Source organism: Onychostoma macrolepis, chromosome 05 (genome assembly GCF_012432095.1).
Source record: "Onychostoma macrolepis isolate SWU-2019 chromosome 05, ASM1243209v1, whole genome shotgun sequence".
Taxonomy (NCBI): domain Eukaryota; kingdom Metazoa; phylum Chordata; class Actinopteri; order Cypriniformes; family Cyprinidae; genus Onychostoma; species Onychostoma macrolepis.
Window position 1 is genome coordinate 35,742,959 of NC_081159.1, and position 12,613 is coordinate 35,755,571.

The 12,613-nt window shown below is 39.6% G+C and overlaps 1 protein-coding gene across 2 annotated transcripts in view; it reads left to right on the forward strand.

Moving 5' to 3' along the window:
• Nucleotides 1–12,613, forward strand: part of pappaa (pregnancy-associated plasma protein A, pappalysin 1a) — a 132,059-nt gene that overhangs the window by 103,536 nt on the left and 15,910 nt on the right. Inside the window, exons 21-23 of one of the 2 annotated variants that reach the window (XM_058777729.1) lie at nucleotides 3,900–3,971; nucleotides 4,071–4,121; nucleotides 5,547–5,645. In XM_058777729.1, coding sequence (XP_058633712.1) covers nucleotides 3,900–3,971; nucleotides 4,071–4,121; nucleotides 5,547–5,645 — 222 coding nt within the window. The remainder of the gene's footprint in view (nucleotides 1–3,899; nucleotides 3,972–4,070; nucleotides 4,122–5,546; nucleotides 5,646–12,613) is intronic. The other variant, XM_058777730.1, reaches the window with a different exon arrangement.

Genomic DNA, 12,613 nt, shown 5'->3' on the forward strand with positions numbered 1-12,613 from the left:
AGTGTGTGCATGGGATCAGGTGTGTGTGTGATTAGTGCAATCAGTGCAATGAATGATGGGAAATGGAGTCCAGTGTTATGTATGGTGTGAGTCAATGTGGTGAGCGAGTGACCTCTGGTGGAGGGGGAATGGAAGTGCAGACCAGATTCGTGACAATTACATTCTAAAATTCTGCATCAGTAACTTACTTTTCGTGCCATCAGTTCCACTCACACTCACGTTTATATGTGAATAAAAGCCTAAATTAAATTTGTTCATCATAAAAAAGTTATAGTATCTCTTCACAAGACTTGGATTATCTGTGCGATTCATGTGGATTTGTTGTACAATGCCTTTACGACCTTTTTAAATTTTGGTTATGTGAACTTTTAATGCAGGGACAGAAACACTCAGGTTTCATTAAAAATGCCTTAAATTCTGTTTTGAAGATTATGGTTTTAAAAGGACATGAGGGTGAGTAAACAACAGTCTTTTCATTTTGCATAAAATATCCCTTTAAGATAAGCACATTCCAGGATTGATCGAAGATGCTAGAAAGTTGGAAACAAACTCACTGTTCTCGAATTGAACACCACCCCCCACGCCTGTTGTGTTTAGATGGGCATTTGTGTGAAGTCAGGCGGTTTTCAGCAGAGAAATGAAACAACACGTTTCTGATTGATTTGTGTAATTGATATGATCTTCCCTGGGTGGTAATTCGAGTCTGGAGACAGAGTGTGAGGGGAAGAGGAGGCCAAATCGATGTGGCTGAAATGTTCCAGGGGGGTTGGCTGAGGTGAGATCAATAACTGTTCTCTCAGCACTAGCCACCCTGTGTCAATCGATGCTGTTTGAATTCCACAGCACCTGTTCCTTTCTGCCTGCCACACAAGGGCATGATCCGTCCCGTAACTCCAGGACCCAGGGCTGCCCTGATTGACACCTGTGCTAATGTTAATAGTCGTGCTGTGTTTGTTGGCCGGTGCAGCGAGAACGTCCTATAAATCCACACCAGCCAAGGTGTGGAGGTGGAAAAGCAAGCTGGCTGCTGCACAACGCTGTTGCAAGCTGACTGTAGCTTTGGTGGCTGTACAATTCTTAATTTCCCATTCTCACTTAATGCAGTTTTTGGTTCTTTGTGTTATATTTCCTGCTGAGTTGGGCCGTCCGCCTCGTGAATCAGTTATTGTGACGAATCGGCCCTCGAGAGCAATTTGTTTCAGGTTTCACCACTGACCTACTAAGGAGCTCCTCTTATTTTCTCACTTATTAGCTTCCCTGACATCAGCAAAATGACTGCTCACATTGCTGATGCACTAGGCTGCCTTGGCAGACCGTGGCCTTTATGTGATGTCAGCGTCGATTGTTGCCGGGTCTGCAGTACTAATATTAACCTCTAATTAATAAACCAAACCTTTATTAAAAGGCCTGAGAGCTAAATGTGATCTCGGGAGCTATGGAAGAGTGCTTTGGGAGAAGACAGTGTGGACATCTAATTTGATATTCAGATGATAATGGCATGCTAGTCTGAGGGAAACGAAGCGATATGAATTTTATCGGTTTGAGGTCACTCGGGCTAACAGGTATCTTGGACTCACTGTATTTTTGGCTGGTAACCAAAATATTGTTGCTTTAAACCCCTGTAAGGATTGATAAACGAACTTCACCATTATTCACCACTCAAGCTCAAGTTACCTCAGAGTGACTGAATCTGTAGGTTACCGTAGGTTTCCCCACTAAATGATGAAAATACAACAAGACTGGTCAGTCTGGGACAGTTCTGTTAAAGCTTTTCTTCATACTGGATGGTGAAAAGCCTTTTTTTTTCTTCTGCATTCTGACATATTTCCAAGCGAAATGAGATGTTTACCAAATATATATTCGGCAGAACTGATTGGATAATGAAATGTTGGTCATTCAAAAAAAAAAAAAAATATTGGCAGGTGATTTGATCGGTGGGTTAAAAATATTTATGGGCCTTTGTGAAAAAGTGCTCTTTAAGCGTATTGAATGTGAACTTGTAGTACACTTCAAACAGTAAAGGTCTATTTTATAATATTAATTAAATAAAAGGCCACTTGAAACTAGACTGTTTAAAGGGCACTTTGTATTATTGTCAAATTAAAAGTTTAAAGTTAATTTTAAATCATTGTTTTAATAATCTTTTGCACATGCACTTGTACTTGATTACACTTGATTGCAAATATTTGAATATAATTTGAACTGTAGTGTGTTAATCAATATTACATTTAAAGTTTAGAAAATGTACAAAATTTCAACTTCATCATTATAAATATGTAATTACAAATATATTCAAATATGTACAAGTTTAAAAAGAAATGACATGGAATTTTACCATACAAAATCAGCACATTCAGCAGTACATTTTAACATTATTTCAAAGAAAATAAATGTAATTATGAAATTGCATATAAAGGACATTAACACTGTATTTTGATAGTACACTTTAGACATTCCACTAACAGTAAGTAACTTTGCAACTACATATCAACAAGCTGTCATTAGAGTATTACTAGACTGTCTGCTTAATATCTTCTAACACTTTATTTTGACGGGTCCGCAACATACAACATACTGATTATGAGAAACTTTGCAAGTATATGTCAACTTATTCTACTAACCCTAAACCTACCCTACTGAGAGTTAGTAGACATGTAGTTGCAAATTAATGAGAATTAGTTGACATGTAGTTGCAAAGTTACTTATAGTTAGTAGAATGTCTAAAGTGGACCATCAAAATAAAGTGTAACCTAAAGGTCTACTTAGGTCTTAATTAAATCAGCCTAAAACACTCTAAACTATTTAAAAAATAATAATAATAATAATAAAAAAAAAAAAAACATTTGCATTTAGTTGCAATTAGATTGCAGTTAAGAGCCTGAAAACATTACAATCAGTTAACACAAATATTGTAATTTAAAGTATATTATTCCCATAATAGGTATTCTTTTTAGTATGCTAAAGGGTACTTCTTTTTCACAAGGGGGAAGTTAGTTGTTGCAATGAAAGACAACAAGAATAAAGTGCACTGGAGAATTACTCAAAATAAGACTGAAATGTGCAATAAATTACAATAAAGGTTTCCTCTTGAATAAATCCTTATCTGTAAAGTTACATATGCCAGTACTTACAGCAGTACTACGCATTTATCCCACTGGCTTGTACAATCTATAATATCCACTACTTGTGCAGCTTATTTATTAGCGTTATAGTGAACTCAGCTGTCTGAAATGCTTCAGTGTTTTCTGTTCCTTCTCGTTCATTACCATTATTTTTCTCTCTTTTTTGCATTGATTTGCTGACTGGCATGAAATGAGAAATACCTTAGTTTGCAGTGGTGGGTACGACGTGCGAAGAGGCAGGTGCTTTGTGTGCGTGTGTATTACTGGGACAGGGAATGTGTAAGGTCGGACAGTCCTTTACTTTCAGCTGGTCTCATGTCAGCCTTACTGGACCCTTGAAGTTTTTTCACAAGAGCATGTGCTAATGAACATATCTGTGTGAACACATCGCTCTCTGTACAACACCTATAATATCTCTCCTTAACTGGATGACGAACATGCTGGAAATAGTTGTAACTTATGTGGTCACACAATTATACATGTTTTGAAACCGGTAACATTTCACAAGATGTTGAATTTGGATGGGTTCCTGTTTTTTTTTTTTTTTTGAATTGGCCAAGAAAAGTAGTGAAGGTTAACATTCCTCTTTTGGCTCTTTTTGTGGTTGGCATGTGGAGGGAACAGAGCACTTACAGTAACTGTGTGCCATTTTTTTTTTTGTCAATTTTAAGATACAAGCTCAGGGATTGATGTTGACTTTGTGATGGCAATGGTGCATCAAAATTGCACATTCTTCTTATCTTTTTGAAAACCTCTTTGTTTCATTCCTCTTTTCAGCACATAGTCTGCACCATGGGCCTGAAGTGGTACCCCCATCCGGAAGTACTGCACTGCATAAAAGGATGTGAGGTAAGACATCTGGACATCTGTCCATATCCTCAAATGGCTCTCTATCCTGTGTCTTCCCTCCCTCATTGGCGACACTCTTGCCTTGACCTCCATTTGCAGAGGCCCAAGAAGATTTATGAAGATGAAGATGTAGAGGAACTCTACACTAAAGTCAGTACTTATACAAGTGACTGTGATGTTCAGTGCTCCTCCTGTCTTTCTGTTTCCCCCTCTGTGCTTGTCGATACGTGTCACTTGGTGCAATCTGTTTGTACTACAGACTGGCTTATCTACAAATGTTTAAGAAATTCTCACAATACATGCTCTTTCTTGTTTGATAAGAAGGGATCTGCCAATAAAAACGTTCAGTTCGCCAATTTCTGCCACATAAAAAATAAGTAATAATAATGATAATAATGCTTTGGTAAATCATAATTATGAAATAAACAGTCAAAAGTGTGAGAGAGCCATTATTATGAGTAAGCCAAAGTCTCATAATTGTGACATTTTTATTTCATAATCCTGACTTAATATCTTAATAACTTTTTTTTAATCCCGTGATTTTGACCTAGTATCATTCTGTTTATCTTGTAATTGACTTAAAGGTCCCCTGAAGTGCTTTGAAACATGCAGCGTTATTCTATGTGGTGACATAATTTCAACTGAAAGAGGAAGACAGGGTGGGACATATCGAGCAGCCCCGCCTGCTTTTTAAAATAGCCAATAGCATTTCGTTTATATCCGCTTGGGCCAGAGCCTTTGAGTTCGGTAAAGCCGCATTTGACAGCCACAGTGTCTAATAGATTACCCCCTAGATTCAATACGAAACTCTTACTAAAACAAACTAGTGATCATAATCATGCTGAGGCTGTGTAGTTTTCAAAGTGTTTAATATATGCCGACTCGTGCATATGATCCGCTTCGTGCGATCGCGTCTCTGGACCCGAGCCAAAGTCCAGATCAGACTGTGTGCGCTGCGGAGGTTCGCGTGACACAATGTCAAACCAGACCTCATTTGCCCCAATCGAAAGCATATTTACACTGTCTGAATCGTTCCCTATCGCCTACATTGTACACTACGAGCCATTCGCTGTACAGGAAATACTACACTGTGAACAAGTGACCGATCTTAGCCGCAGCTTCAGTGTCTATTTATAGTGTAGGGGGCGGGCGCTTTGGATTCTAGAGAGCACTTGATTGGTCAGAAGATTTGATGAGAAACTGAAGTACGATGTGACGTCAAAAAAATTTAGCCGTTTTGGCGGAAGTGACGAACTGCAAGCTTTGAATGCTTATATCTTCTAAATGCAAATTTTGTCACTGTTTTGGAGCACACTGCCTTATAGATTAAGACTAACATATTCATACTAACACTTACTTTAAAAATACTTTTTTTATTCAAAATGGTGGGTGTTGGAGAAGTTGACCCATCATGCCTTGAGTAACTCAAATCAATGACACATAAGCCATGACTCTAAGCAATGAAGAACTGGAAATATTTGGGTTGGCAAAACAGCCATGTTCATCATATATAGTAGATCAATATATCTGAATTTTTAATGGTGCTCTGAGTTTCTCTCTTTGTTTTTGTTTTAGCCTTTCATGGGTGACAATTACTGTGACGCCATCAACAACAGAGCCTACTGCAACTACGATGGAGGCGACTGCTGCCATTCCACTGTCAAGACTAAGAAGGTACAGTACACGTCTGCACCATTTCTCTTCATTTATACATTTAATGTGTCCAATATGGGTGCCTAACTTCACAACCTCACCAGGATTGACTAAATTTAGAGATGAAAAGTCACTGAGAAGCATGAGATGCTAGATGTTAACACTGACCATCTGAATCTTTCTGCACACAAGAATGGCAAACGCTTTCTGGCAAGCTCTAATCTGATTGGCTGCATTTACATAATTCCTTGGACTCGGGATACACATGTATTTATCAGTATGCCTGTGGGAACAAAGTTGTGTTTACAAAATATCAGGTTGTTACGATGACCGCTTCTGAGAAACTAATCCCTGGATTTGCCCATGTCTGCCAGGTTCGTGCAATCTTTAAAAGCTATTCAGTTTTTTTGATACACTTTGATACACTTCCACATTCCCGTTTTCTACTTTTTTTCTGTTATTTGCACATTCAGTCATGGACTGTGTTGCAGTTGAATGAGTTTATTTTACACTTGTCTATTATTATGGTATTATCTACAGTATTTCAGATACTCCTAAAAAAAACAAAAACATGATCAGTCAGTTTACATGTCATCCTTCCTCAGTTGTAGTTTCTAGCAGGTGACAGACAACAGACAAAATTAGAAATTAGTATCAGGAAATCATGTTAAAACATTTACAGTAAATATTTATTTCACAAAAGTCACAATCTTGCTGACTGCTTGTTTTAAATTAACAGGAAGATTAAGTTTTTCTTATACAGCTGGTATGTTTGCTCTTTTTTAGACTAACAAAAGTCACTTGAAAGCAAGACTCGTGAAACAGCTTGTGTCCAGAATTTGGTGGTGTCATTTTCAGCATATAGTGATAAATTAAAGTGTGAATATCAAGATTCCACACACTGGAATTCCTGTTCTTATAAAGTGACAGGACACATTAATTTAATATTAAAAATGATGGGACCAGCCACGACATCTGAAGACAATTTTTAACAATTGCCTGGTTTCTGGTTTCACATCCACACAACTGTATATTAAATATCAGATATCTTGGAATTGGCTGTGATGCATCACTTTCTGCTCTACAGGACTCCAGACTAACATGTGAGATCATAAACTACTATTAGATTTTATTTTCATCGTCTTGGTGTTTCTTTTTTGTTTTGTTTTTTGTGGTAAATTAATGTTAATATACATTATACATATTATACATACATAAATATACATGAATCCACGGTAAACATTGGTGATCTATGGATTTAAAAAGCCTTCTAACAGAATTGTTCATGGTGCAGGGTTTCTTCTACAAAAATGTTGTGAAATGCATACATATACATATATATATATATATATATATATATATATATGTATATGTGTATATGTATGTGTGTGTGTTCATTGCAATTTATATATGCAATTTAGTAATTTACACTTCACTAATGCAATAAAAATTAAAAAAAAAAAATTATAATTATTTATTTATTTATTTATTGCATTAGTGAAGTGTAAATTACTAAATTGCATTAGTAAATGTTCACTGACACTGAAGTGCATTTTCCACACTAAAAGTGAAATGTTAACAGTGAAGTGAATGTTAACATTCTAAACATGTTTGGTGTTTTATGTGAGAAAAAATGATAGGCTTTTCAGTTATTGCTATCGTTACTTTCAAATTCACTCCTCATTCAGGGTAATTTCTCTTTTTTGCTGGATCACCTCGTGTGCCCATGCATGAGGTTATTTAGCAGACTTAGCGTTACTTTTCTTTTCCAGGTAGCTCTGAGCTGTCTCTTGGCTTTCTCCTTGTCTTGCACTGTCGTTGTCTTAAATATTTGGCATACGCCGAGAGTGTGAGTGTATGAACGGTGATGATTCACTGAATTCAGTCTACAAGAGGATGCTTTTTGGGAATTTCACAATGTGCAGCCTACGTCATTGAGCAGACATGGATCTTAGCGGGAGTTGACCATGTGCCAGTGTTGATAGAAGGTTAAATTGTTCTGCAGCCATAAGCCAGATTGCTGATGCCTCCTTCCTCCTGATAGTATGTCACACAGTTGGCAGACCAGCGACAGAGGGATTGGATGAAATAAAGTAATCTTTTGATGAGCTAGATCTTTTTGGTTGTGTGCATTGCTTCGTAACAGTATCGGTTTACTTTACGCATCTAAAGATAGTCTTCAGTTAGTCAATCCTGATTTCATGTACGTAGTGGACATTTCACAATGTCTTGTTAGACAGTTATTTGAGAAACTGATATCTTGTACTTTGTTGTAAATATTCTTCATTTTAGATAATCCAGTGGCAAGTTTAGACTTTGGAAACATGAAAGCCAAAATATCCACTTATAACTGTTGAAAAATAGTTTTCTGTACTCAAGAGAAGATTGAGTCTGTCTGATGTTGGGAAAGTTGGCACCCTGAGCAGCAACTGATAGAAGAATCACCCAACATCCCGAGCCATGTTCACTGTTCTGGCAGTCCTTGAAGCAAATGCTTCAGCAGGGTTTGCAAAACATCCTGTCTCTGGAAATATCCAGGGCTTAGGGAAGAGCTGTAGAAAATGACTCTGAAAGAACTAATCATTTTGAGATTGATGTATTGCTGAAGTTGGATGAGTTCTACTGTAGGTCATCTGACTGTTGGATCCAGGAGTATCACCACATCCATTTTCTTCCCAATGTGCACCGCTTTATCTTCATCTGTTAAAATTCCCAAACTCATTCATACATTTCCTAGTCATGCTCGCAAACACAAGTGCAGATCAATGGAGTTCACGCATTAGTGCACAGATAAGCAGCGGTCTGCTTTGTTATGAGCCTCTGATTTCAAATTGCACTTAACTTCTCTGCGCCATTCCCGGAGTATTTTGATTAGATACTCACTTGAGATAATATGTGACTGTTTGTTGTCCCCCTGAAATGTGCTCCTAGTCATCCCCGCAAAGAACTTTTGTGACCTCACCACCTGATTTTCATTTATCTCAAGAACAGATGAGGATTTCTTGAGGGTTGTAAGGAAAAATCAGCTGAGATGTTTAAGAGCAACTGAAAACAGGAAGACCAATATTCCTCAGTGTTCGAAAGCTATAGTACAATAGCAGATAGGTTATTATAGGTGCTTTTGAAACACTGCTCCATGAAGCTTCATAACATTTGTTAGTCATTCATTTAGTTTTAAGTGATTTGGAGAGTGCGTCAAACTTCCAAAGTCACATGATTTCAGTAAACAAGGCTTCGTTATGTCATGTCAAAAGTGAATCCTTTTTGTGACAGCGGAGCTTAGAGGAAGGTAACTACCAAAAACAGTCAGGAATTACACTGTTAAGTTGAGTTAATTTACAGTTATGTCTGTCTAAATGCTGGTACCGCTCTGAGTTGTTTCACATACAACAAACTGCTGCTTAACCACCATAGTATGCATCATTGAAAAAAAAAAAAATAGGTTTTGCAGCTCTTTCCCAAAATTTTAGTGATGCGCGATTCTTGAATGAATTGCTCATTTGAGCCAGTTCTTGGAAATTAACTGGTCGAGCTGGTTCACAAAATCGAGCTGAATCCAACTTTAGTTTCGGGTTGATTACGCAACACACAAATCAAAAGTAGCACATCCAACTACTTTGTCCGAATGAGCCGGTTCAACCAACTTTCGAAATTTGCAGAGGATTACCAAGAAGTCTGATGAGTGAATTTATGATACTATGCTGGAGTCTGGAAACCATGGTATTAATACTACTACTACTACAATAATAATAATAATAATAATAATAATAATGATAATAATAAATAAATAAAATAAAATAAACATGGTTATTTTAGTTAAACCATGGTGACCACAAATTAACCATGGTTATGCTACACGAACCATAGTTTAACCATGGTGGTTATACAAATGGCAATCAATCTGCAAAAAAACATGGTCCCTACACTTTTACTATAATAAAACCATGGATAAGGAGGGAGGAAGGAAGGAAAGAAAAAAGAAAATAAACCTCAGTAGCAAATATTTTAGCCGTTTTCAGCCCCTATTGTGTAGTTTGGAAAAATTTGCATACATTTAAATTGATAAATGATATATATATGTATTGGCCTCCGTGTCCATGACAGGAGAAGCAGCCTGCTTCTGAAGAACCCCAACAGACAAGATAAGACCGACTAGAATTGTTCCTGTGGACAATACTTCAGGGGACATGACTTGACTCTGGTCCGGGGCTAGAGCCATTACTCGACTCTGGTCAGGGGCCGGAGCCAACACAGGAGCAACCAGCAGGCTTGAGGGAGCCGCAGCCGGCGGGCTTGACTCCGGAGAGGCCGGTGGGCTTGAGGGAGCCAGAGCCGGCAGACTTGTCTTCGGAGTGGCTGGCGGGCTAGAGGGAGCTGTAGCCAGCGGGCTTGAGCGAGCGGTGGCCTGCAAACTTGAATTTGGAGTGGCCGGCGAACTTGAGTGAGCAGCAGCCAGTGGGGTTGACAGATGAATGGCCGGCAGACTTGAGTGAGCCGCGGCCGGTGGGCTTGACTTCGTAGCGGCCGGCAAACTTGACTGATGAGTGGCCGGCGGACTCTCAGTTCTCGCAGTAATCTTGCTGAATTCCCACGCTTACTCTCTGTGGGCTAGGGCAGAATAGTGAGCGGCGACTTCCATGCCATGGTGGAAAAAATGAGAAAACAAAGGATTTTCAAAACCGACAAAACAAAATGAGGAGAAGGGGCGCCGCTTACTTTATTGGTCTGGTATTCTGTCACGGTTGCCTTCTGTGACAAGACGAAGAACACAGAGACATGGGCTGAACTCAAAACGACAGACTTTATTAAACAATCCAACAGGGTAACACAAGGCAGGGAGAGACTCACAAGAAACACAACATCGACTTATAATACCGGACGCTGGACAATAGAAAGCACAGGGCTTTTAAACACAGGGAACGTAATCAGGTAGAACTGCAACAGGTGAGGAGTAATTAACTAAATGAGAACAGGAACAGGAACAAAACCAAATATGGGCATACACAGGGAAAAACTTGGTCATGGGAGCACATGAGACAGAAAAAAGAACACAACACAAACACAAGCCTGATATTCCTCTTCATAATGTCCGTTAAACTTTCATAAACTTCTTGTCTTGCTTTCCACCAAGTGAGTAGATCGTCACTCCTTGGAATCAGGGGCCCTGCCAAGCAACTCCTTATTCCTGCCATTGCTTCTGATGTGGCATTCCTGACAATGAATTAATTAGTTACCCTCTCATCAAAGTCCTCCCAGACTGAATGTTGCTAGGAAGAGGGAGTAGTAAGCCTAGTACTCTCAGCATGAGGTTCATTCACCTGCCTGTTAGACTGCCTGTGGTGAAGCTGCAGTAATACTCTTGCAGGCCTCATCTGCTGCTTCTAGATCGTGAAAGGCCTTCTGTTTAAACTTTGAGTCAAACAAAGTGCCTCTGCCAACAGGCTGAAGAATTCAATTCTTTCTGCAGTCCCCTTGCAATTTTACAATGACTTTAGATGCTGTCACATACCTGTGACGTTTAGAAGCAAAGACAACCATATATAAATTGCATATATTCTAATTGTATTTAGAAGAACTGATATATTTTTCTTTGACAAAATGATTACAATAACTCATGAATTAGATTAAAAAATAATAATAATAATGCAAAGCTTAAATTATATTAAAATACACAAACCTTTCTGCACTGAGCTGTAACCTTTTCAAAAGGTATTTCGTATTTCGCAGATATTGTTCACAATCTCCCACTCATCAGGGGTCAGCATTGGCAAGCTGGGGCTGACAAGGGCAAGTGTGGCAATAATGGCATCTTTGTGCTGCCAAAATCTTTGCAGCATGTAAAAGGTAGAGTTCCATCTTGTTACTGCATCCTGCTTGAGCTTTAACTCTTCAAGGCCCATCTGTCCCTGAGTTGCTCTGATGCAGTAGTGTTCCTGTGAAAGTGCTTAATAATAGTTCTCCTTCCCCACTAGGGGTCGCTCTTGGGAGCCCAAACACCTCTGAAATATTTGAGAAAAGGCCAATGAAATTGGGTGTGCAGAATTTGCATAGCTGGCCACACCCGGATATCCGGGTATAAATAGGCTAGCGTAGCATCTACTCACTCGTTCTGTTTTTCGGAGCCGATGCAGCGTCTCTTTGTGAGAAGCAGCACTCATTCACCTCTTGGTCTCCTCGTCGTTGGATCTACGGCACAGGTAACGGTCTCTCCCTTTCATACACAGATAAGTGTTGTGCCCCTGGCTACTTTAGCGGCGATCTTTACAAGCAAATTTCTTCTAAAAGCAATTTCTCTAAAAGAGCTTCACGGGCTGAATTATGTGTGTCGACAAACATACCTTTCCATCCGTGTTCTTCTGGTGCAGGTTCACATCTCTACTAAACGACCGGCATGAGTGCTGTGTTCGGGGTTGGGTTATGCTCACGCTGAAACAGCGCTTGTAGATGGTTTATGTCCCACTTGCGAGGACATGACCATAAGCACGTTGCGCTCGTGGCTTGCGTTCTTTTTTTGTAAGGAACGCGAGTCACCCTGACTGCTTCCCGCTCCGGTCCTTCTACTTCCGGGTATGAGGCCGCAACGATGTGCGTCGGGGGAGAGCAGGTGGAAGCGAGAGTAGTTCCGTCGGGGGATCCCCGCGGACCTCTCGTTTCTTTCACGCTTCGTGTCTTCCGGTTGAGCTGCCAAATGGGTTTGACAGCTTGTCTCAGGATGAGTTTAATCTCTCATTTGAGTCCCAACCCAGAGGTGCTGCAGGAACTGTGCTCGACGACTGACTATGCCCTCTGGGCTACAAAGTCACAGCGCAGGCTCTGGGTAGGGCGATGTCTACACTTGTGGTCCAGAAGCGCCACCTGTGGCTCAACCTGGCTGGGATCGAAAAAAGTTTGTTTTCTTGATTCCCCCATTTCACAGGTTGGTCTCTTCGCGACATCATGGAAGAATTCGCTCAGCAGTTCTCCACGATTAAGAAGCAGACGGCGTCTGC